The sequence below is a fragment of the Mustela lutreola genome, chromosome 4, assembly GCF_030435805.1.
Source record: "Mustela lutreola isolate mMusLut2 chromosome 4, mMusLut2.pri, whole genome shotgun sequence".
Lineage (NCBI taxonomy): Eukaryota > Metazoa > Chordata > Mammalia > Carnivora > Mustelidae > Mustela > Mustela lutreola.
This window is the reverse complement of record NC_081293.1, coordinates 44,399,471-44,424,836: the sequence shown is the minus strand read 5'-3', so window position 1 is coordinate 44,424,836 and position 25,366 is coordinate 44,399,471. Positions and strand designations below refer to the sequence as shown.

Here is a 25,366-nt window from a genome sequence, read left to right as displayed (position 1 = left end):
AACTGACTGATACAGGCAAGTTGGTTAATCCCCTGGTTTCTTCTGCAGGAGAATGGGGGGAACACATAGCGCCTGCTGCAAAGGGCTGTGACGAGAATGGATTAAGTTAATGTACATAAAGCACTTAGAACACTTCCTGGCATACCAGAAGTGCTTAATAAGTGTTACCGGTTGTTGCTGTGGGTAAAGGTCTGAGGAACTGGGTACCCGAGCGGGGAAAGAGTGGATGAGTGTGGACCCAGGTGTCAGGGTAAGCAGGTGGGAGGGGCCGAGGGAGAATGGGCTGGAGCAGGTGTGTGGGCATCTGGAGGGGAGAGCCCCCCCTTCAGCAAAAGTACTCATTGATCCGCCTGCCCCCCCTGGAGCCCAGGACCTGAGAGTCCAGGCTGGACCGGGCAGAGAGGAGCCTGTCGGCCTCACTGAAGCTGTGCTGGGACAGCTCAGAGCCATCCTCGCTGTGGCCCAGCCTCTCCAGGTTGACATAGGCCCCCGTGGCCTCAGCAGAGCCCCCCGTGCGGCACTTGCGGCAGCGCCGCTGCACAGCTCCGCAGCACACGAGCAGGGTGAGGGGCAGGGCGATGACAACGGCCACACTGATCACCACCACGTTGATGAGCCGCTGAGTGGCCTCGGCATCCACCACCCCGTCCGTGGAGAAGATGACGCACTGCTCCTTCTGGGGCATCAGGTCCCGCACGCAGACACATGCAACGTACTTTGTCTTGGACGTCAGCCCACGGATTGTGACGCTGGTCTTCCCAGGTGGCACCGCCAACCGCCACATGTTGTGCTGCCCGAAGACCGCATACAGGACACTGAAGGTGGTTGTGTTCCCAGCTTGGGGCGCCTTCCACACCAAGGTCACGCTCTGGTAAGTGTCTCCCACCACCTTGAGAGACCTCACCATTCGGGCCTCCTGGCGTCCTGCCTGCCCATTCGAGCGCTCTCCTGGAGTCCCCACCTGGAAGTGCTGGAGGGTCAGCTCCCCCTTCGTGTTGGACACAGGGGACGCAGTGGCCGGAACAGCAGGTTCAGGGATGTCAGGGACATGCCTGGCCACCATCTTGTTGTATGCAGCAGCTTCCGCCCCCTCACCTGTCCTTGTCCACAGTGCCCCTGGGCTCCCACTCCGTTCTGTGGAAGCCTGAGGCTCTGTGATGGATAGGGAGATGACAGTCTCAGAGACTCCCAGAAAGTTCTTGGCCTGGCAGATGTAGTCTCCAGAGTCGAGGAGGGACACAGCAGGCAGGCCCAGCAGCGTCCAGCTTGTGCCATCGCTGGAGACTTCCTGGTGCACTGTGGGGAAAGAAGCACAAGGAAGGAAATGAATGGGCTCATCAGTCCCCAGCTTCTCGCCAGGGCCAAGTTCATAGTCCCCGGACTATGCATACTCTTGTATACACAGCAGACCTTGTCATCCCGAGAAAACTCTAGAAGTTGTTCAACTTTCCTTAGACGAGCCAAGGGGATCAAGATCACTGGGGTTCAGAGTGGGGAGACCTGGCTCAGGCCAAGTCTAAAGATGATCTGCCTTCCAAAATCTGCGGTATTCAAGCAATATTCTCCAGGGCTCTGGAGTCCTATAGAACGGACTCCTTGGGGCAGCATGCAGTGCTTCGGGGGGTAAGATGGGTCAGGTAAAGATGAGACAGAGGCCCAGCTGGAAGTGCTTGGCGACCCTGTCCAGACCCACTTGCCACCCCAACACCAGCATTTCCAGCTCTGTTTTACATAATGGAGATCTTGATCCAGTTTTGCTTGTAAACTGATTACAAACTCACAGTCTTAGAGAAACACTTGCCAACCTAATTGAAGGAGACGCCGAAGAAAGTGGCAGAGACATAAGGTTTTCTGGTCAGGCGCTAAGAAATGATTACTCCTCGACCCCCTTTCTGCACATAGGTGGGCCATGACTCCTGCAAATCCCACCACCCCAGGCCAGAGATGAACCATCTCTGTCTAAAGGGCAGAAAGAACACAGGCTGTGCGCTGTAAGCCAAGTGCTCAGCCTCTCAGAGTCTGCATACGTACAAAACAAGAAGGATAATCAGGTTGTTCCTTAAAATTCAGTGACATGTGTGCATAACATACTTAACATGTGAGGTGCTCAAGAGAAGGTAACTCATGTGATTATTTACTCCTCATGATATTGGCTTAACAATTACAGCTGGACACTTACTCTAAATATTAAATATATTGAGAGTATCTTCCACCTAAATGGCAGAGTCTTGTTCTTCCCAGGGGGGCCCAGATTCCAGGGCCCTGGATGGAACGGCTCCTAGAACACGTAGGACAGGTTGAGAGCCACTGTCCCCCGACCTCCCCCGACTGAGCTTGCACAGTCTCTGTAGCTCACACACCTGTGCCTTTGAGTGGGTGCCCGTTGGCTCTCCTCCAGCTCATCTCTGGCCCAGGGACGCCGGTGGCCCCACAACGCAGCAATACCGCACTGCCCAGTGGGGACCTGACGCTGGCCGCCCCTGGACGGAGCCCCGGACTCTGGCACTTCCTCAGTTCCAGCTGGCTGAAGGCCACTCCGGCCAGGCTGCGCGGGCTGGCGCACTTCAGCCTGGCCTCTATGAAAGCCAGATGTGGGGCCCAGCCTTCCAGGAAAAGGGCCAGGTCATAGAGGCGGCAGTCGCAGGCCCAGGGGTTGTCCTGCAGCCCTGCAGGGGTGAGAAGGGAGGCAAGTGGTGAGCCCTCGATATTCAGATCCCCACACCCAGCTCCTCTTCCCCCTCAGGGAGGACAAGGCATGTCCTGAGTCAGCAGAACTGGCCTCCAGGTCCAGCTCCTCGCCTCACTAGCTGTGGAACCTTAAGGCTGGTTCTTAATCTTAATGGTAGCAGTACTTCTCTTTCAGAGCTGCTACAAGCATAAACAAAGGTAAATCATAGTAAGCTTTTGGGTAAGTCATGCAGCATGCTGAAAAAATTGGCCAATTCCTGCTGCCATCCTTGGACTGAGCCTTTCAGGCTACTGGTCAGGCAGGCAGTATTTCAGCAACACCTGCCAAGTGCCAAAATCCATTTCTCAAAATTATCAAATTCAAAATTTCCCCAAGTTTTTTTCATGACCCCTGACCCTTGACCTCTGTCCTCCCGGCTTACATGGCACTTTCCACATCACGCTAGCAATGAAGGTGACTGTTCTGAGCCATGACCCCTTCGGCACAAGCTCAAAAGTGGAGGAGTGAAGAGTCCAGGAAATCAAATCCTATGTCATATCCGCAGACTTCTTTACTTTAAAACTGAACTTCTTTATAGAGATGAAAGCTCATCTCTGTATCCAGCCTGCCCAAGAACCTTCTATAGATAGAGGGGTATCATGGGTCCTCACTTCTAAGTCACAGTTCCTTTTTATATGTTTGCATTTCTAAAATATGAAATGAATGCATTTAATGCAGTATCTTTTTATTTTCCAAAGATTGTTACTAAACTTGAGAGTATGTCTGAGAATCAATGGCATATGATTTATTTACATATTTTATTTGATATGGTTGGAAGTGGAAACTTCAGGGGGTGGGCGGATTACGTTCATCCGCTTGTACAGGGGGTATAGCTCAGGGGCAGAGCATTTGACTGCATCTGCTTGTACATCCACGACCCTGAGGTCCTTCTGAACACTTGCTGGGAGAATACCAGTTCCTTCCCCCACCCCTCCACACCCCGTCCCTCTGGTAGCTGCTACCCTGTGTCACTGGTTAAATGCACCCCAAGAATTGTCCCTGCCCCACTGTGGTGGTGAGATAGTTGGCTTTCACCTGTTGTAAGAGAGTTCCCTAAAGAATTAATCCAAACAGGAAAGTTAAATGACAGGGAAATGTTTACCCCTCAGGCTGGCAAAAGTTAAATGTTCCAACCATTTTCATTATTAGCCTCATGAGGGAAGAGATTTTCATCTATCTTCTTTTCTGCTATATCCCCAGCACCTAGAACTAAGACCCCACATTCATGGGCAATAAACTTTCAGAGTGGGAACATCTGCATGGGTGGTCTCACGCATTACTGGTCGGCATGGGGGAGAAATGGCCCAGCCACTTGGAGACTATCAGACTGATATCAAAATGTCTAATGTGCACACTCCATGACCTAGGATTCCCCTTTTCAGTTCCTACCCTAGAGAAATATTTGCATGCCCAAGGAGGCATTGTCAAGAATGTTCTCTGTGTCATCATAGGTGTTAGTAAAATAATGGAAAGAATCTAAAGGTCCATTAAAGGAAGAATGGCTAAATTAACTGTGTGTAAGTCTACTATGGAAAATTATGCGGTTTACAAAAAACGAAATGGATCCATAACTAGATCTCCAAAACATGCTGTTGAGTGAAAAAGTTAGTGCTGGTTGATATATACAATATGGTCTGTACAGTATGAAAGTTTATATAAAACACACAAAGAATTTCTATGTGCATATATATATATATATATATATGCATGTAAATGCATTCTAAAAGATAGGGAGCATGCAAATATAACAGTGGCTACCTGTTAGAAGGGGAAGTAGGAATTAGAATCAGAAGAGGGAACAAGAGTCTTTAGCTTTTTCTGTAAAACATATTATATATATATATATGAATATATCATTTAAAGGGCACTTAGTTAAATTTTATTTTCAAATAAACAATTTTTTTTCCACTAGTACTATCTTATACACTATTCTTTATCAGGTGAGAGAGTCTGCACGGCGGGCAGAGCTGGAATGGGGCTTGCTGTTCCCAGCCCTGCTTCTAGTCAGTAGGGCTTCTAAATATTCCCTCCTCCTGAGACTCTCCTGGGCCTTAGGGCAGAAGCTGCCCCAAGCCATTCTAAGCTTTCCCTAGCCCCTGGTGCTGAACCCCATAGGAGCCAAGGCCTGCCCCAGGCACATCCTGCTAGGAGGTGTCTCTCCTACTACCCATTCACTGCCTAACCACCCACCCTCTGCCACAATGCCATCAAGGTTCCCATCCCTTCACAGGACAGAGGAAAGAGAACCAGTCTATCTGACATGAGCCTTGGGCCCAAACCACTGCTTACTACTAATCCCTAGGTTGTGTTTGTTTTATAAAACAAAGGGCCTTGTACTTGTGCTATCTACCCTGGGATGCGGCAAGGGTCAAGTTCTATGAGAGGGCAATAAATTAGGAAAGCTTCAGGGCCACACTAATGCTAGATGGCCTGTAAGGACTGACCGGTTAGCAAAGAGCTAGCACCACCTTCCTGCCATCTATGCATACTTAGTGCTCCAAGGAGATTCTCAAAGGGATGGGGGTGGTCACGAGCCTTGAAGATTGTCAGAGGTTGGGTTTCCGGGAAGCAGACCCTGAGATGAAGATTAGCACACAGCATGTTCATTAAGGAGGAGAGGAAGGAAGAGAGCAGGAGGGAGACATGGAGCTGAGATGAATGGGGGTCTGGTGAACCCTGGGGGTTCGGGAGCTGAAATAGCCCATCTTAGTTATGCCAAGTGGCTGGGCCCTTAGACTCCCACCTGACAGGTCTTGGGATGGAGGCTGTGTCCAGAAAGGGTGCATGGCCTTGGTCAAGGCTATTCTGCTGTGAAGGCTGTCCCTGACAGCGCTGACAGCTGAAGGCTGTGGTTGACAGCCCCTGGAAAAGTGGGGCAGCCAGTCCTACTTTGACAGGGAGCTGGGTGGGACATTACTGTGCCTGCCACATGTACCTACCATATGCTAAGGACTGTCTTTTTACCTGCAACACAACCTTTTGAGAGAGATATTATTATTATTATATTATTATTATATATATTATATTATATTATATTATATTATATTATATTATTATTATTACAGAGGGGAACCAAGGCACAGAGAAGCTAAGCAGTTTCCCCAGGGACACACAGCTGGTAAGAGGCAACGCCGGGCTTTCCACTGGCAGCAGCTTGAGCTCCAAAGCGGCCAGTGGAAAAGGCCAGTGTGTGCCTCTTACCCAATCTTCCCTCGAAGCCACAAGGCAGGCGTGATTTCTGTTTTTCAGGTAAGGAACAGAGACTCAAAGAGGCTTAATAATTTGGCTAAGACACCACCTCCCACCCGCCCACTCCAAGCCCCACGCACAAGGTGGCTCCAAGAGAAGAATGCCGCCTCTTACCTAGCACCAGCCTGGTGCGGTGCCCGGGAAGGACGGGCCCAGGCTGCGGGTGAGCCCAGGTGGCCAGTAGCTCCTGCGGGAGCCTCAACAGCTGGTTGTTGGAGAGGTCGAGGAAGGTGAGGTTCCCCAGGAAGCGCGCGGCCTCGGGCGGCACGGCGGCGAGCCGGTTGGCTTGCAGGTCCAGCAGCCGCAGCTGGGGGGCGTCCTTGAGCGCCGCCCAGGGGAAGGCGGCCAGGCGGTTCCCAGGCAGGCGCAGCTCGCGCAGCCGGCGCAGGCCCCGCAGCATCAGGGCGCTGAGCTCGCTGAGGGCGTTGTAGGGCAGCCACAGCTGCTCAAGGCGGCCTAGCGGCTTGAAGACCTCCCCGGGCACCCTGCGAATAGCCGTCCGCTCCAGGCGCAGTCTGGAGGTGTCGGGAGGGAGCGACGCAGGGGGCAGAGTCATGTCGGGGTCGCTGCACACCACCGTCCTGGTCACAGAAATGGGGGACATTTGAGTGACGAGCCTGTGGGGTCCGACACCCTCTCCCACTCCCTCCCGGACCTCCTTACACAAGGTGTCTTCTGGTCTGCACCGAACCCCGGACCCCCGAACCCCCGAACCCAGGCTCCGAGCTGCCGTGGGCCCTGGACGTGGGCCCGGAAACAAACAGCCTCCTGATTTCCCTTCGCCAGGCGGGGATGAGGGGGTGGTTCTTGCTTTCAGACCCTCGCACAAGGCCCCTTGGTCGCGTCACTGGCCTGAAGGACCCCAAGCTTAAACTGCCCTCTCTCAGTGCAGCTCACACAGCCTGCCTGCACTAAGAATGAATAGTATTCATAAACCCTAAGATCATTTTGTGCACTGCAGCAGGGCACGTAGGTATTAAAAGTGTTCCTTTGTTAAATTATATCTCAGTTTTGGTGACCACTTTGGCTTATCTTCATTAAAAATACATAAATATAAATTATATATAAATATATTAAATATATATGAATATATATTTATATATTATATATAAATATAAAAAAATATATATATATAATTTATCTCAGTGGGCGTTAGAAATGGAAGCCATACACCGGGCCCTTCAGGACTTCCCTGACTCAGGGACCACAAGATGATGAAGGCCTCTAAGAGCTAGGACTTTGGGGCTCAGCAGTTGGATTCATATCTGGGCTATCTGCTTCGGGCTATGTGTCCTTGAGTCCATTGTATAACTTCTATTTCTTCAATTTCCAATAACAGACTCCACCCCTCAGGGTGGTTTCAGGGATCAAATGAGGTCACATTGTGGACCCACTCTGCATATCTGTCATCTGCCGAGGTGCCACGCTATTTATTGACGCTATCACAAAGTTCACCATCCCAGCACTGCAAGCTACTTGCAATGATCCCTCTGCCCAGAGAGGGTCATCCTAAACCTTGTTCTATTAAATTTAACACTAAAGCAGAGACTAGAAAGAGAAAAGGAAGCAGGGCTTGCCCTCCGAGAGCCTGCCATTCAAGGCTGTGTTGCATGCTATCCTGGAGAGCAGCATAGTCACATAAGGTAAAGAGGGGAAGATTCTCAAGGAGATAAAACTCCTTGAGGGACTCAGCCCTTGTCCAGCCTGTTCCATCCGGAGGGCTTCTCGGCTCACAGGGGAGGAGGTGGGGACAGGAGTCATGGTTTGCTTTGCTAGGCGAGTTCGTTCTCTTACTGTAATAATGTCACAACGCATTGTTCGTTGTGGCCTTCCCAGGGTAGCACCCTCTGCCAGCATCCATCAGCTCAGCTTGAACGCTCAAAGTCCACTGGCTAGACTTGGTTGGCTTTTTTGGGTCAGTGGCATCCACAAAAGGCACAGTGACTCCCACCCACTCACATTCCTGAGCTATACATGGTCCCCCTCCTGAGGGATGGGTGCTATAGAGATTCGCAAGAATAGCCAACTCACTGATGCTCTGTCCCTGTCCCCAGATAGCCTATAATCCAGCTAAGGAAGAAAGAACACTGGAGGCTGTGGTATTTTCAATGATAATGGAAGTTTGGATGCTGCAAGGAAGAAGGTCTTGTTGTAGGTGGGAGGAAGGTGGTGGCGGAATAACATGTCTTGAAAGGTAGGAAAACATGAAAACATGTCATCAAGGGAAGAATCAAAGAAATCATTAAGAAGCCAGCACAGGCCAGTAGCACATCTAATGGGGCAAACTGGGCCTAAAGAACATGGTGACACCCTCTGTCCAGGTGCCCAGACCGGCCCCCCCAGGAGAGTGCTGTAGCCAAGAGTACCAAGAGTGCACACACCATGTTCATGATGTGGGAGCATGGAGGATGGGCAGGGAGTATGGGCAGCTCAGGTATAAGGACTGAGCCCTCTGACAGGCACTGGTTGGAGGAAAGCTGAAGAAGACATCTGGGACACAAGGGGAACCTTCGTCTGACTGCGCTATCCGTTCCTGTGGCCACTGAGGACCTCAGGGCCCCTAGAGCCTTTCATGGCATCATTGCCCTCCTAGGACAAAATAGGTAGGTGGGCTCGTGCGTATCAGTCATGGGACAGTTAGACAGGTAGAACTGATGAGCTCCGGCTTCAGAGGAAGGATGGCCACTGGCTGACATTGAGGGCCCTGGAAAGTGACCTTAGAATTTTATTTTCAATCCTAATGTTAATCTGGGGATGCCCTCCCCTCATCCCTGCCCATGACATCATCATCAGATGAGAAGAGATCCGGAGATGGACCTAAAGCCCTGGGTTCTATGACCAGGTCTGTCACCGATGCTGGGTGACTTTGAGCCTTGTGCTTTCTTTGCGGTTCGGTGGGCAGGGGAGGCTCTTCATCACCCTGGTCACGCTGTCCTGCACTGTGGGCTATCTCCTGGCCTGCTCAGGGCTCTGCTCTGGCTTTCCTTGGGGAGAGGATCCTTATATCTAATGATCCATGTGGGTTGGAACATCAGAGACTTGGGTCAAGAATGGAGCTTTTCTTGTTCTTCAGACCACACGGATATCCTTTCATGGGAATGCCTCTCCATTCACTCCATCCCCTCACACCCCATCAACCCAACATGCATTGCCAGGATCACTGTAAGGGTCACACTGATAACCTGCTGCTCTGATCAGAAACCTCAGCGGCTCCCAGCAGCCACCTAAAGCAAGGGAGAAAAGGAGAATACCGTTCCAGGATGTTGAAAAGATGTTAGGAAAGACCCTGTACCAGGAGCTCAAATCCTTGAGCACGTTTGGAAATGCAATGGTCCTTAGTGGGTAAGTTGACTATATCAGAGAAAAGACGGTGTAAAGACTGCCAGAGAGAAAAAGGAGAGTGGCCCATGGTAGGAGAGCGAGGGTTCACAGATCATGGGGGCTTTGGAACATCCCATAGAAGTGGAGGAGGCGAGGATGGAGGTATTCTCAGGGCTCAGGTGGGGCTTAGGGAAGTGAAAGAAAAGGCTGAGAATGGAAGGGGGCTTGCCTTTACGGAATGAGGATTCCGAAAGCCCAAAGAAATGGGTTGAGGCCAAGGCTGCTAGGGGCTAGGCCAGAGGAGCCCAAAGTGGAGAAAGCAGGAGAAGGCAGGTGGTCGCATTATGGGCAGGGTGGTATGAAATACCTGGGATGTGACTGTGTACCCCCAGGAGCCAGGGCAAGAGAATGGAAGAGGCCCGGGAGAAAAGGGGCTGGGAGCTAAAGGGAGGATGGTGGAATGGGAAGAGGAAAGGAAGGAGAGGACAAGAAAGAGGTAAGGGGGAGACCCCCCCTGCCCTGCAGAGGGCTCCTCACCACCAGGATCCTGGAAGAGGACTCAGGAAGGATTTCCTGGAGTGGGCACACTGGTGCCCCACCCCCACTCCCATGTGTAAAGGGACTTGGTACTTCCCATGCCCTGCTGGCTGGAGGACAATGCAGAACAGACCAGCCCCCTTGGACACCTGGGTCTCAAGGGCCCAAAGATGGAAGTCTCACCCAGCCATGTTCTGGGGACCCTGCATCCAGGCCTCCCAACCCAGCCAGAGATGCTACAGGGACCCGGGGACGGGGGTGAGGGGAGGAGGCTACCCATCCCCCACACCTGATGCCATACCTGGCCTTGCTGCCATCACCTAGGATGTGGAGGCTGCAGCTGCATTGAGACGGGCAGGAGCCCTGGGTTTGGGGGTGCCCCCAGAGGGCCAGGAGCCAGAGCATGCCCACTGCTACTCTCATGGCTCCTGGCTCCTCTGTAACCCGGGCAGGGGCGTCCCTGCAGTGCGCTGTCGTCTTGGCCCAGGAAGCCCAGCAGCTGCCCACTGGCTCATCAGCCCCCTCCACACCCCTCCTGAGGCCATCGGATAAACAGGGACAGACTGGGGATTAGGGAGGGGAGCCCTGGCCACAGCACTTAGCGGCTTATAGCTCCTGGGATCACCCAGTCCTGAGGGTGAGGGTCAGGGATCCTCTTCGGTAGCAACAGCCCCAGGCCCAGAGAGGCCAGGGAGTGGCAAGGTGGGGCAGGTGGGCAACGACTCAGGGGCAAGTGGCTCCTGGACTTGCCAGCTTGGCTGTTCACCTGCAAGGTCACCCCATGCTAGCCAGATTGTGGCCTACAAAGACCCTGCCTGGGTACCTGGGCTCAGAGAAGATGAAGACAGACCTGGCTTCTGATAAGGGCCACTGGAAATTCTCTCCCGTGACAGCTCAAGGGTGAGGGTTCAAATCCCAGCTCTACTCATTTACTAGGATAAGTTCCATAATCTCTTCATCATCTGAAAAAGGGAAGTAATATTTCTCTACCCCGCGTGGTTGTGAATAATGAACACCCCACGTTTCCCAGATTTTGATGGCCTGTGGGAATAGAAGCCCCCTCCTAAGTTGTAAGTACTCAGTTTCACTAGTCCTTACAAGCACTTGCTCCTAGAGATATTGGAAAGATTCAGAGATCTTGGGGGAGACCACAGAGGCATGTCCCATAGCCTCGTGAACTTTCCCACTCTGCTGAGCAAGCAGCTGGCTCCTTGAATGCCCCCTGGACATGCAGTGTCAGAACACTCTGTCCAAGCCAAGGCTTTGTGGGCATCGCCATCAATGCCAAAGGTGTGAGGTGTCTCTGCATGAAGGCAGAGAGCATCCCTCTCCTCTGGTTATCATACTCTGAGCAAAGTCCCAGAGCAGGATCTCAGGACTTCTTAGAGAAAGCACTTTGAGTTTTTGCTGCTTGTTGCCTGCCTCCCACCTCGTCGCATCATAGACATCACCCTTCGCTCATTCGTTCTTCACTTGTGACCCCAAAGCTCTGCTCTTTGGTCCGGCATGGCCTTCCTGGTTCCCTCAACTTGTCCAGAAGATTCCCTAGTTCCTCCAACCTATAGGCCTAGGCAGCCTTAGACCAGTGAGGTATGACCAAGCAGATACCTGGGACCCTGGCACATACATGAAATGCCTAGCTCTGTGCCAGGTCTGTTTTTGACAATCTTGGCTTCCAGGAAATGTTGGTTTCCCTCTCTTCCTCTTTTCCAACCTAGCCAATATGATTTTCTCACTGCTTCCCACCTGTCTCCCCTCCTCCCAAAACCAAGAAGAGCACTGCTTACTATTCCCATATCTCTGCCCTTTCCGCCTTCAGCTGGGGATGTCTTCCCTTCTCTCTCTGGCCTAACAGAGCTCAACCCTTGATTCCTGTCCATGTCCTCTTTCCCCTGTCCCTTGAAGTCTTCTGTGATCTTGTAGGCATGGAAAAAACCTGACATATGTATGAACCAGTAATGCAAGATAGAAATTAGGAAAAGGGGGTAACTGGGTTATCAAAGAAAGTTTTCCAGGAGGATATGGGCGGTCTGCTCAGCCCTGCGGGGTGGCTAGGCTTGATTAAGTGGGGACTGGCAGCAGGAAAAGCATGGGAAATGAACATCTGTGGGATAGAATGAGCTGCTTGACCCAGAGTCTGGGGACAGGAGATGGGGCTTTGTTTCAGCTTCATTCACAAATCACTGCCTGACCTCAGGTCAATTCTGAACTGCTTTGAACCTGCTTCCTTACAGGAAATGAAAAGGATGATTGTCTCTAATTCATAGAGTTGCTGTAGGAATTATCCTCAGATCAATTAGCCCAGAGTCTGGCTCTTAGCAGGGCCTCAACATTAGCTATATTGTTGATAGAGCTCCAGGTCTTGGTTTCTTTATCTGAAAATGAGTGAAATCACTCTAGATATTTCCCCATATCAATTTCACCACTGGCCAACACATAACTTCTCATTTGTAAGAGCCAAGGCTCTCAGTGGGTTGAGAGGCTGCTAAGACAGCAGCCCCCCTGTGCCAAGCTCGTGCCTTGGGAGATTTTTTTATGCTTGTGTAGAGTAAATGCCTTGTGGGAGTTGGGAGCTGCAGCCCAGAGGCCATATGTATGACGTATTCTTCCACCAAGACTTACGCAGGCCATGGGAAAACATGTTTGTTTGTTTAAAGATTTTATTTATTTATTTGACAGACAGAGATTACAAGTAGGCAGAGAGTCAGGCAGAGAGAGAGGGGAGCAGACTCCCCGCTGAGCAGAGAGCCCGATGCGGGGCTCGATCCCAGGACCCTGAGACCACGACCTGAGGCAGAGGCTTAACCCACTAAGGCTTAACCCACTAAGCCACCCAGGTGCCCCAAACATGTTTGTTTACCTTGCAAAGGAGGAAATTGAGAAGACCCAGGTGGTCCCACCCTAGCACACCCAGCTGGTTAATGGCAGGTTCTGAACCACAAACTCCATCACTGGTCCCCGTTGGGATTCTTTCTATGACAATGCTGGCTTGCCAATTATCATCCTTTACCCTTCGTTTGTGAGGACACACATGCGGGGGAGGGGTTGGCCCCGAACAAATTCTCAGGGACAGCTGCAGCTCAAATCCCTCTCTCTGCTCCCCCCTCCCCCTTGGTTATGCAACTCTTTTCTAATTTGGCTCTCAGCCACAGCCTTTGGATTCTGGGAACTTAATCCTGCCTGATTGGGCTGAAATGAATGAAAAAGGGTTCCATTCCAGCTTCACAAAGGCTGCACTGTCCAACTGATGAATGTGTTCCTTCTACTTGGGCCAAAAGCACAGTTTAGGGCAGGGGCAGCAAGAAGGAGCCCAAGGCCTAGCATAATCACCTGCGTGTGCCTGCACGTGGACTGGCCCTTTAAAAGGTGGGGCCTGGCTTAGCGAGCCAGAGAAGAGCTGGGAGGCAGGGACAAGGACCCAGCATGGCAGAATCTGGGTCCCTGCCCACCGGCTTTGGGGAGCTGGAGGTGTTGGCTGTGGGGACGGTGCTGCTGGTAGAAGGTGAGCAAGGAAGGGCCTGGGTGGGGCAGGGACCCAGTGGGCTCCCAGATTCAGGCCACAGCCATGGAGCTGACAAGCAGAGGTCCCCAAACCCTACTCCTCTGTCCCCAAACCCTACACTTATACCCATGGGGCTTCTGATGGGTGCACCTGTGGGATGCCGGCTGGGAGCTGAGAGAAACCAGCAAGGCTCAGAGAGTCTGCCCAGAATATAACCAAGAACCAGGCTCAGGCCTTTTCTTGTCCCTCCAGCTGGGTTAAAGTTTAACCTACTCCCTGAAAATCCTGCTAAGAATCTCATGTAAGCTCAGACCTCTGGCAGGCTCTGGAGACAGACAGCTCTGTCACCTGCTCTCCATGTGACTATAACCAAGTCAGCCAGGTTCTTGGACCCCACGTGGGTGATCTTGAAGGTTAGGTGGGGTCACGGGCGCGAAGGTCTAGTCTCGACAGACACTCAGGATTTAATCTCTTTTGCCCCCACCCTTTCCATCTCCACATTGCTCCTGTCATCTCCATTCCCCTGCTCTAAGCATTTCCATTCCAGGGGCTGCCTAACTTTCTGAGGGGCCCATCTTAAGCCCAGAATCCCTCAGATGCTCCTCAAGGCCAGAGTTCACCCTGGAGACCTGGTGCCGGGTCCGTTCACAACTGTTCATCAGGAATGCAGCCCTTGTTCACCCCTGAACCAGAGAGATTGTCAACCTGTTTCCTCCCCCAAGGAGACTGACATTGGGGAGGGAGTGACAGCCACTAGGCCCATCCCGAAGGCCCTGGACACCATTGTCTGGGGGACCTGCCCCTCTTCCTCTCTTCTAGGAACCCTACAATCCAGCAACCCTCTCAGCCCTCAGTCATATATTGAAACTTTACCACTTTAAGTCTCTGCACATGCTGTTCCCCTTGTCTTGAATGCTCTTCCACACCCTCTCCTCCCAGTAAACACTCGCATTTTTGAAGGCAGGATCTCTCCCCATTCCTACCTTTCTTTCCTTCTTTCTTTCTTTTCTTTTTTTTTTTTAAAGATTTTATTTATTTATTTGACAGACAGAGATCACAAGTAGGCAGAGAGGCAGGCAGAGAGAGAGAGGAGGAAGCAGGCTCCCTGCGGAGCAGAGAGCCCGATGTGGGGCTCGATCCCAGGACCCTGGGATCATGACCTGAGCCGAAGGCAGAGGCTTTAACCCACTGAGCCACCCAGGCGCCCATTCCTCTCTTTCGATGGGGAAGCCAGGGTTCAGAGACCTAAAGGAGCAGCAAGTGAGAAAACAAGCTAAAGCTCCAGGTCTGGTCTGCCTGCTGCCTAAGGTTGCCCCCTCCAGCCCACCTCACCGGCTGCTGTCCCAGGCAGCCCCCAGCTCAAAACTCAGACCCTTCTCCTGGCTCTCCCTAATATTGCTGAACGGCCCTCAGAGTGACAGATGTGAGTCGTAGTCCCAGCTCTGCCACACTCACCAGCTGTGTGCTTAGGGCAAGCCAACTAGTCCCTCTAAGCCTGTTTCCCAGCTGCACATGGAGAGGACAGCATCCAGGTGAACACTGAGCAGGAGGACCCGAAGAAAGTTTTCGGTCCCCTGCACAGATTAAGTGTCAGCCGCTGTCGGCAACTGCTACTGCTCCATCATGAACCACGCTACGCCTTATTGCTTTCTTCCTTACTTTTGAGTCAGGAGGAGGCAGGATATGCATCTTACGACTGATGGTATCTGAGAGCCAGCACTTCTCAGATAGTTTGACGAGCTGTACCGACAAGGTTGCTGAGCATGGAGAGGCAGGAGGCTGAGGCTCTGTCCACCCCAGGCCCTTGGTTCTAACCCCAGTCGGCCTCTCCAGCCCTGACATCTGCCTCCCCCTTCTTTCCAGCGCTCACCGGCCTCTGCCTCAATAGTCTCACCATCCTCTCTTTCTGCAAGATGCCAGAGCTGCGGACCCCTACCCACCTGCTGGTGCTGAGCCTGGCTCTGGCAGACTCTGGGATCAGCCTGAATGCCCTCGTTGCAGCCACAGCCAGCCTCCGCCGGTACTAGCTCCCCCCACCCCCTGGGGCCTGACCGCTGGGCACTGGGCACCGGGCACCGGGCAGCCAAGCCAGAGGCATTTTTCTCCTCCTATAGAAAACCATAGGGGACAGGCTGGGCAGGCAGTACGAGGCTAAATCCGAATTCCACACTATCCCTGAAGGCCCATGGCCCATGTGCCCATGGCACATGTGCCCATGTGCCCATGGCACAGGAGTTGCTCCAAACCCACCCACAGACCTGGCAGACTATAGGGATGAAGGGCACAGGCTCCGCAAACAGGCTGCCTCGATGTGAGTGCTGGCTCTATCTCGGTTTCTGCTGTAAGTTGAATATTATTCTCCAGCTCATAGGGTGGCTGGAAGTATTCACTTGATATTAGGTGGAAATAAGTGAAAATGATGCGTGGCACGCAGGAAACCCAACAGACGTCAAAATGAGGTTGCTTTTACAAACACAAGTGTCTAAAACCTCCTTAGGTGAAAACCAGGATCTTTCAAGACGGTGTCGGGTGTTTATAAATTGTTTTCTTAAGTGAACCTGCTCCGGTTCCAGGCACTCAAATGAAGGCTGGAGCCCACCTGAGTGTGCGTGCTTAGGGCTGACCAGTCTGTGGGGCTGCGATCTGTGAGGATTTCCTGTCCTGATCTCCTCCTGCCCCTTAGGTTCCAGGAGGTGGCAGTAGAAGCTTTTACACTTGCTTGGCCCTTGGGGCTGAGAGCGGGGAGCCCTGGGGTCTCCCCTCTGACCTTGCCTTCATCTGCTGTCTGACCTTGGCTCAGTGCCTCTTCTTCTCTGAGCCTAATTTTCCCTCTCCATAGAATAAAGGCATGGACTCTCTTCCCGGAATGTCCCATTTCCTTTGCCGAAGGCTTCGGACCACACAGGAAAACCCTTTGGTCTGAGATACAGAGAAAGACACTGAGCCCAGGCAGTTTGCATTGGGCTTCACTTGGTCAGCCCAGGGACTTGACCTCTGGGGCCCCTGTTAGCTTATAGGAGAAACAGACAATGAAGCCCTCTTCTGGGGACCCGGGCCAACATTCAGGAGGGTGCCCTCCAAGCTCCTGAGGGGCAGGTGTGGGAGAAGGGCAGGGACAGAGGGAAGGGGTTGCCGGTCCCGATGTCTCCCACAGGAGCTGGCCCTATGGCTCCGATGGCTGCCAGGCTCACGGTTTCCAGGGCTTTGTGACCGCGCTGGCCAGCATCTGCAGCACCGCGGCCGTCGCCTGGGGGCGCTATCACCACTACTGCACGCGTAAGTCTTGGTGCTCCCAGAGGGAGGGATGTCTGTGCGGTGAGGGTGATCAGGACAAAGGTCGGCTCTGTGTTTCCCAGTCCAGGGGAGACTAGGTGGGCCTGAGTGTCCGTAAGTATGTGGAAAGGAAGGAGGCAGGGAGAGCCGACAGGAAAGGTGCCCCAGGCCCATGCTGGAATGTCAATGAAGCATCAGGCAAGTCAGGAGTCCTCTCTGAACCTCTGTCTCCTCTAAGAGCAGATTTTTATAAGCAACCTCCTGGTTTTATTCTGAAAATCAACTAAAGTCATAGATACAGAAAATGGCCTTGCAGTTGGGCTCCATTGGGGGGCAGAGACACTGTGTGTGTGTGTATGTGTGTGTGTGTGTAGTGGGTGTGTATCCCTGCACTTCACATTCCGTGGGGCCTCCACTATCTCAGGGCTTCATGAAGACCAGTCCAGCCCCAGAGCTCCCAAGAAGCACTGTCAATGCCACCTTCTTAACTGGCTATGTCACTGTACGACCCGCTCTGTTATTTACTTGATTTTTTTTCTTAAAAGTTATTCATTTAAAAAAACACAAACACCTGCTCTAGTCTCATCCTAAGCAATGTCTCTGAAATCACAACTTTAATGTCCTTACAATTTTAGTACACATTAAAATTTAAAAACATGTTTACCCACTGGCCTTCTAGAATCTCGCTCCCCACCAGGGATATGTGAACAGACCTCGGGGAGCTGTGAGTCTGCTAACCCTAAATCCCAACTTGCAGACTGGGAAGTGGGGGCTCAGAGAAGTTAAGCCCTTCCCCAAGGTCACCCAGCTAGGAGAGGCAGACCAGGCACTGGGCGTGGCCAGGATGCCTCCCACCTCAGTCACTACTTTTGTCTCCTGTGCCCTACATCCCAGCCTGTGGCTTTCTTGGCATGGAGCCTGCTGTGGTGGCTGTGGCCAGCATGGCCTGAAGCCCTGGGCAAGGCCCCTTTGGAATCTGCAGTTCTGCTCTCACCCCGCCATCCCCCCAACATACACAACCCACCCCACCTCCCTCCTCGGCAAAGTCACTTACCTCTCCCCAGGCCAGAAAGTTGATAGAAATGATAAGATTATCATTTCTAGAGGCAGATGAGTCTCACTTGCCCCACCTGACCTCAGAGCACCTCTCCTGCTTCTCCTATCCCAGTCTGACCCCCAGGGCTCCCTCAGACCACTGTATGCACACATAAACACACATACATACTCACACACATGCACATACACAATGCACACCTCCTCGGACAGCAACACACTTCCCTCCCTCAGTATAGAGCAGTTGATCCCTATTCTGGGGTCCCTAGAGCAAAGCCTCTCCTAAGCTGGAGGGCACCGTGGAACAATATGAAAGCAGGGGAGGGGGAAGGTGGGTGTCTGAGCTTATCCACTCCATACTGGATGACCCTGGACATATCACTGTGGTCATCTGTTTCCAAAGCCAATAGAGCAATACATCGTTATGGTAACTATTAATCGTGTCCCAGTCAGGGGGAGGGGTGTCTCGGTCAGCTTGGGCCTCCATAACAAAATACCATACATGGATGCTGAAACAACAGAGATGGATTTCTTAGTTTCTTGGTGCTGGAAGTCTGAGATCAGGGTTCCAGCATTGCTGGCTTCTGACATCTTCCAGGCTTGTGGACAGCTGCCTTCCTGCTCTGTCACCTCATGGAGAAGAGCGATCATCTCTCTCTCTTTTTTTAAAAGATTTATTTGTTTCACAGAGATCACAAGTAGGCAGAGAGGCAGGCAGAGAGAGGGGGGAAGCAAGCTCCCCGCTGAGCAGAGAGCCCGATGTGGGGCTCGACCCCAGGACCCTGGGATCATTACTTGGGCTGAAGACAGAGGCTTTAACCAATTGAGTCACCCAGACACCCCGAGATCATCTCTCATATCTTCTCACATAAGGGCACTAATCAAATCATAGGAGTTCCACCCTTGTGACCTAATTACCTTCAAAACATTCTCTCCTGGAATGCCATCACACGGGGGGGAGGGGCAGGGAGGGGGAGGACTTCCACACAGGAGTTTGGTCAAGGCTTAAACACTGAGTCCATAGCAGGAGGACACATTCAAGCAAACTGCCTCCAGGGCTGTTGTTGGGGAAGCAGTGTCCGGATGCGGGAAGGTATAGATCTGCTCTTCTATGTGGATCAAACCCCACTTGGAGACCTGCACTCTGCCCTGGGGTCTTGTCCACAAAAGAACATGACAAATAAACCACAGACAGAGGAGGTGCAAGGGAAAAGCTTTCTGAAGCCAGGACCAGGAGGAGCCACCGGATGGGAAAGGCTGGAGGAGGCTGCTACAGACAGGGGCGTGGGAGGAGGGGACAGGGAGGAGGTCAGGTCCGTGGGACTGGTCACATGAAAAAATGATGTTGGGACCAAGCCCCTGCCATCAGCACTGAGATGGCACCCCAGGTCCTCAGAAGGTATCCTGGAAGTGGGACAGTGGCCTGTGTCTGAGCCACAGCCAAGGACCATGGTAAGTCCAGACTTCTGCCTCCCTCCCTGTGACCCTTACCTGAACTGCACTGCCCATGCTTCTTCCCTAGTTGACTTGGGGAGGCATACCTGTTTTTTTTGCTGCTCCCTCCTTCTCTGTGCTCTAAAGAAGGTAGTATAGAATGTCTCCCAGGAAACATTCGCCACCCATTATCTCTTTTATTCTTCATAACCATCCTCTGAGACCTGGATTATCATTCCCATTTTGTTGAGGAGAAAATGGAGGCTCAGAGAAACTTTCAACTTGCCCGGGGCACTAAACTAGGAGCATCAGAGCCAGGATTTAGGAGCATTCTGTGTGACCATGAAGTCCATTCTTTGGCATGCCAACAAGCAAGTACCTCTCTGACCCTCTTCTTCCTCCTCTCTCCCATGCAGGCAGCCAACTGGCATGGAACACGGCCATCTCCTTGGTGATCTTTGTGTGGCTGTCTTCTGCCTTCTGGGCAGCACTGCCCCTCCTGGGCTGGGGCCGCTATGACTATGAGCCTCTGGGAACGTGTTGCACCCTGGACTACTCCCGGGGGGACAGGTGAGGTGGGAGCAGCTTCAAGGCTCCCTTCCTTGGGAATCTTTGCTTTGAGTTCTTATAACAACAGTGTCACAGCTGAAAATCCACATGGGGAAATGTCAACATGTGACAGATAATCTCAACTCCTTGGTCATGATACCCACTTGCAAGTGGACAGTGGGACTAGGGAAAGCCCATTCTGCAAGCCGGACAACTGATGGGCATGTGATGCAAATAATTAAATATTAACAAATATAAAGTTATGCCCCAAAAGAAGTATTACCCAGTGAGCTGTTGGCCTGTGTGAGTCACTGAATCACAGTCAGCAGTCACTGAGCCCCATGACCCCTTTGCCGTCTTCAGTGCAGCCAGGCTGTTCCAGCTCCAACTTGATCAGTTTCTTAAGGGAGTTGTGTCCTTTGTTCAGTACAAAGAATGTTAAGGTCTTTGCATTGGGAGGGACCTCCTTGGCATAGAGTTTAGTTCTTGAGTTTCCTGAGCACCTGCTGTGAGCCAACCCCTGGGCCAAGCCCTAGAGAGACAAGATTGATGCATGATGGCTCCCACCATCATGGAGCATGTGTCCAGTACTGCCCCATCCATGTGGCTCTGGAGACACCAGGGCCTAGAGAGACCCTTTAGGGGACATCTTGGGGAGGAGCCACATAGGCTCCAGCCCCGCTCTTTCTTCTACTAGAGCTGTGTTGCATTCATCTGCTTTACATGTCTATTCATGACCTATCTGCCCCTGATGATAGGCTTTCCAGGTGAAACCTGCTTGAGACCCCAAGTCTGGTACAATTGTCCTTCCAGGACACTCCCTACAGGTGTCCTCCTGGCCAGTGTCCAGTTCTCTGGCAGCCTTTCCTCCTACTCCTCCCTATTGGGCAGCACCAAGGTAACACAGTCTTCCCTTCACAGAATGGGAGACTACCTTCCTGGGACTCCCACCTGTTCCTGATCAGCCCTCCCACTTTCCCATGACCCTTCCTGGGACCCCAGACTCTCCTGTGGTCCTTTCAGTGATTTCTTCATTGACACTGTCCAGTCTCTTTGTCATCTCCAGAGCCCTTTCAAGTCCCTGTGCCAGGAGCATTCCTTGAATGATCCTTCCTCTTGGTCCACTTGGTAAACCATATTTTCCAAACTGAAGTGTCCTATTCTCCATGCTTGGAGCATATACAGAAAGCAGGCCTGAGTACCTGAACTGCCTAACAGAAAGCTGAAGTAGGACTCCCCCTCATCTCAGCCCTCTGGCTCTTAAAGGCAAGTTCAAGAAGGACCTAGTGTCTCCCTGTCTCTAAGGGGAGTCTGTGTGGGACCTGGGTGCAACTGCACTCAGAGCTTTTGTCTGATGAGAACAGTTCCTCACATGTGGCTGTCTAGGGTGAAGGCTAATAGGCCTTCAAGGGCAGCTGACCTCCCCCCATCCCCAGAGATGACCCTGACTCCTCTACCCCCTCTGCCTGCAGAAACTTCATCAGCTTCCTCTTCACCATGGCCTTTTTCAACTTCTTCCTGCCTCTCTTCATCACAGTCATATCATATCAGCTCATGGAGCAGAAACTCAGGAAGACGGGCCACCTCCAGGTGAGGATCAGTGCCAGAGAGGAAGAAATCCCTCTGTCCCTCTCAAGGAACATGACTGATGTGAGAGACAGTAGTTAGGGGTTTTCTGTGTTTTCAGTGATCAGGAAAAAAATTCAATGTTCACAGAGCTTGGGCTATTGGGTCAGGAATGTCCCCTCCCCATTGCTGGGCATTGCCAAGACCCAGGAGGAAGGGTCAGGACTGCTCAGACTTACCGGACCCCAGAACCTTGAGAGTCAGGGCACCCTGCCAGACCCCATTCATGCTGTCACATTTCATTCTTTCCAAGGACATAGGGGTAGGCACAGAATGACATACTTTTGAAATATTCCTTTTAAATCGCTCTAAGATGTTTCATTTAATCACAGACTGTTATCCAGAACATAAAATCACACTTGCAAGCACATTTGTCCAAGAAAAACAATCTTTCAAAAAAAAAAAAAAAAAAAAAAAAGCCCTCCTGGCCATTCCTGAATTTCTGCATTAATAGTCCCTTTCTACAATTTTCTTTTGTCCCCTTGACAATCTTTAGCAGATGAGCCATAATAAGCACCCAAGTTTCAAAAGAAAACCAGATACTAATACTACTTTTCTGTGTATGAAGACATTCCATCTTTGCAACTACTCTCTAAAGAAGGTTTTGTTATCACTTTGCCACAGGCTAGAAAATTGAGGCTATAATAAGGGCTTGTTAAGTAACTAGCTACAAGCCGGGAAGCTAGTAATAACAGAATTGGATCAAACCCAGGCCTGGGACTCCATGACCCAAGTGGTCATAGTGCATAAAAGAAACATTCAATCTTTGTTGAGACACTTAATCTGCCACATTATTATTATTATTATTATTTTGTCCTTGTGAATTGGGAAAGGACTGTACAAATCGATTTTAGCCGGAGATCCAGGTTGCTCAGAGTCAGTGGGAGGACGAGAGCTGGGCCGAGACAGGAATCCTGCTTGGCTCTGGGCTCCTGCTCCCCTGCCCCTCACCACCTCGGGGCTGTCCTCCACGCTGCCTGCCCAAGCACTACCTGGGTGCCCAAAGTCGCCCACGTTTACTGGAAATCCAATCGGCCAGGAGACAGGGCTGCCACACCGGTGTGCTTTTTTCCTCTCTGTGGCCTGTCGTGAAACCATCAGTTCCCCCAGCATCAGCAGAGGCCGCGGCGTGTGGGCCAGGGACCTCGGTCAAGGGCAGGCCGGCCTCCGGCGGTGCTGCGGCCTCAATGCTCCTCCGGCCTCAGCTCCTCCCGGAGACCCTCTGTCAGTGCGAAGCACAGTTTTGTTTTTTTCTTTTCTTTTCTTTTCTTTTCTTTTCTTTTTGGAATGAGGGAGGGGCAACTCAAGAGAATAAATGTCTCCCAACTAACATATTTTTATTTCATAAAAGAAATGTGCCCTCTTTCAACTTAAGTCACCTTCTTCGTTAAAGGGAGACGCAAAGAGAAAATAGGCACTGATTTCCAGCTGCAGCATTTTAACATCTGAATGTGCGGGGGAAGCCTTAACCCCAGCTTCCATCCTGAGAATAGATCGCAAGTCTTACGCCTTCCTGTGGCCAGAGGCGGCACCACAGGGCTCGCTCCCCGGGTTGTCTCACACCTTGCAAAGCCGCTTTGAACCGGGGACAGGTAGATCCACCAGGTGACTGCAGCTGCCGCAGGCTGATGGCAAGCGGGTTCTGAGACTGAGCTGTGAAGGCAGCTCAGCCTGGGGAACCTCGCTCACCCAGCCGCACTCACGGAGCCCAGAGTTCCTCAGAAAGAGCGTGGACCAGGAAGGGAGCTCATTATCCAACCCCTAGTCCCTGCCTCCAGGTAAGTGAAGCATTATCAAACCATTTTTGCAAACAAGACAACTGAGGTCAAGTGAAGTTAAATGGCAGGTTTAGGGTCACACAGCTTACCTGCCAGAGAGGTCCATCTGACCTCAAGCTCCTCTGCAGGCTCAGCACCTTCCCACAGCTGGGTCACACAGTCCCCCGGCCCTGCTGAGTGCCCACCTAGTCCCTCCCCGTGGGGGGATGCAGCCAGCGAGAGCAACTCAGCGCCTCTCTCCCGTGAACTCAGCGCCTCTCTCCGCAGGTGAACACCACTCTGCCCGCCAGGACGCTGCTGTTCGGCTGGGGCCCCTATGCCCTCCTGTATCTCTCTGCAACGATCGTGGATGTGAGCTCCATCTCCCCCAAGCTGCAGATGGTATGGAGCCCGCCCGGACCCAGAGTTAGAACTCACTCCATCTCTGTGTCTCTCTGTCTTGCACCATCTCTCTTTCCTGCCTTCTGGCCTCCTGGGAGTCTTTTCCTTTTTCCTTAGAACACCCATATTGCACTGGGAATTTGCTTTTCTTGGGGGCCACATGGGGCTGCTGCTTGACATTGCCACCCATGAGAGGACAGGGACAGCCCCACTCTGGGACCAGGGCTGAGACTGGTGCTCAGGACGGGGGGTGCTTCCATGCCTCATCTGCCAACTGGTCAAGGAGGCCTCGGGAGTTGCAGAATCCAGCCCAGGACCGATAACTGGTGGCTGTGGCGTGCGGGGTGAGGGTGGGACTGGGGTCACCAAGTGGGACCAGGGAGAGATGCTGAGGCTGTGAGGCTTCTTCCCTGAACTTTTCTGTCCCAACAGGTGCCTGCCCTCATTGCCAAAACAGTGCCCACGATTAATGCCATCAACTATGCCCTGGGCAGTGAGATGGTCCACAAGGGCATTTGGCAGTGCCTCTCACCCCAGAGAAGCGAGCAGGATCGAGCCCGGTGAGGTTCTCTGGGGGGCTGCTCAGACCCAGGCCCACTCCAACACCCTGGACTGAGCCCCATGCTAGGAGGCTGCCCCAGAGTCCTGCCCAGCAGCCTCAGAAGCCAAGCTCCAGACACTCATTCACACCCCTCCCCACCGCACGGAGATGGCCCTGTTGGGTGTGGCCCTCAGTCAGACATGGGGGATTCAGAGAGCACCCAGACAACATGGGAGGACCTGGGACTTTGGAACCAGACAGACCTGAGTTTCCATCACAGCCCTCCAAACGGAGGCTGAGAGACCTTGGGAAAGTCACTCCCTCTGAACTGAGCTTCCTGACCAACAACATAAGGACTCCACTGGGCTGCTGTGAGGTTTAAGCAAGATAATGCGTACTCACCACGCACAGGGAACTTCACTAAAACAGCTGTCAGGGCTCTGAGTCTTACATAGAAAGGCATGAAAGCTCCTGGTTTCTTATGGGAGGGCCACTCAGGCAGTCAGTGTTCCAATGCCACTTATTAAATTGAGATCTGGTGCAAGCGACCGTGTCTGTGTATGCATCTGTTTCCTGGCTTGGGAGCGGTGGTGACCAGCATGGTGACTTCACTGTGCAGAAGGGACCAGAACATCACATGGTGCATTAAGCGTTCACTGACAGCCACCGGCACCCGCCAGCCAATGACAGCCAGCTGCATGCTGCTTAGTTGCCATCATTAAAAAATCAAGATAATGTATTTAAAAGCCCAGATGTCTGAAGATAAGGTCTGAGGGAGGCTCCATGGTGAAAGTCTGTAGAACTCGGGGCAGCTCTGCCCTTTGCCTGGGGCTTGTCCCCTTCCATCAGTGACAGCTTGTATGTTCCCTGCAGAACCTATAGGCATCTGGGTTTGTGACAGTGGTGGGGTCCCCAATCCTGGATGGACATCTGCACCTCCAACAGAGTCCGCGTTTCAGGGGCAATGTGTGGCAGGTGTACAGACGTTGGGGTGGGGGGAGCATTGTCCCAGAGGGAAATGGAGGTGGTTGGCCGGGAGGTAGTGGGTTCTGCAGAAGGTCTGATGATGGAGAACCGGCTGCCCCAGGCACCCAGGATGCAGGGAAAATGAAAGTTCAACCCGTAGATGCTGAGCAGGGAAGAAACAGGATAGGGTGGTCACGCGAACAGCATCTGGGGGCCCTGTGTGCCAGCACCTGCCTCTCAGCTTTGCAGATGCGGAAAATCAGGTCACATAAGCATGACTCATAAGAAGTCTGCACTCCGCAGAGGCTGGCTCAGTCATTTTGCAAAACCACGTGAAATGGAGAGGAAAGCAGCTGTCCCACAGCCCTGTTTTCTAGACCATGCCCTGAGCTGCGTGCTGTAGAGACAGGAAGCCATTCAGCCTCAAT

The 25,366-nt window shown here is 52.3% G+C and overlaps 2 protein-coding genes across 2 annotated transcripts; one reads left to right on the top strand and one right to left on the bottom strand.

The window, feature by feature from the left end:
* On the bottom strand, window positions 1-10,273 carry LRIT1 (leucine rich repeat, Ig-like and transmembrane domains 1). The gene is made up of 4 exons (XM_059172622.1): window positions 10,137-10,273; window positions 6,092-6,558; window positions 2,361-2,666; window positions 1-1,296 (listed from the first exon to the last, which is right to left on the bottom strand). The coding sequence occupies exons 1-4, from the start codon at window positions 10,256-10,258 to the stop codon at window positions 326-328; spliced, it is 1,866 nt and encodes a 621-aa protein (XP_059028605.1). The 5' UTR covers window positions 10,259-10,273; the 3' UTR covers window positions 1-325.
* Window positions 10,274-13,212: 2,939 nt separating this feature from the next.
* RGR (retinal G protein coupled receptor) lies at window positions 13,213-24,520 on the top strand. The gene is made up of 7 exons (XM_059169732.1): window positions 13,213-13,337; window positions 15,201-15,357; window positions 16,492-16,613; window positions 19,514-19,667; window positions 21,119-21,236; window positions 23,318-23,431; window positions 23,864-24,520. The coding sequence occupies exons 1-7, from the start codon at window positions 13,259-13,261 to the stop codon at window positions 23,993-23,995; spliced, it is 876 nt and encodes a 291-aa protein (XP_059025715.1). The 5' UTR covers window positions 13,213-13,258; the 3' UTR covers window positions 23,996-24,520.
* Window positions 24,521-25,366: the final 846 nt, after the last annotated feature.

Coding starts and splice junctions, on each gene's coding strand:
- LRIT1 (XM_059172622.1), bottom strand. CDS start 10,258: ATGAGAGTAGCAGTGGGCATGCTCTGGCTCCTGGCCCTCTGGGGGCAC. Junction 6,559..10,136: donor GGTGATGGCAGCAAGGCCAG/GTATGGCATCAG, acceptor TTCTGTGACCAG/GACGGTGGTGTGCAGCGACC. Junction 2,667..6,091: donor CCGCACCAGGCTGGTGCTAG/GTAAGAGGCGGC, acceptor TCACCCCTGCAG/GGCTGCAGGACAACCCCTGG.
- RGR (XM_059169732.1), top strand. CDS start 13,259: ATGGCAGAATCTGGGTCCCTGCCCACCGGCTTTGGGGAGCTGGAGGTG. Junction 15,358..16,491: donor GCCACAGCCAGCCTCCGCCG/GTACTAGCTCCC, acceptor TGTCTCCCACAG/GAGCTGGCCCTATGGCTCCG. Junction 16,614..19,513: donor CTATCACCACTACTGCACGC/GTAAGTCTTGGT, acceptor TCTCCCATGCAG/GCAGCCAACTGGCATGGAAC.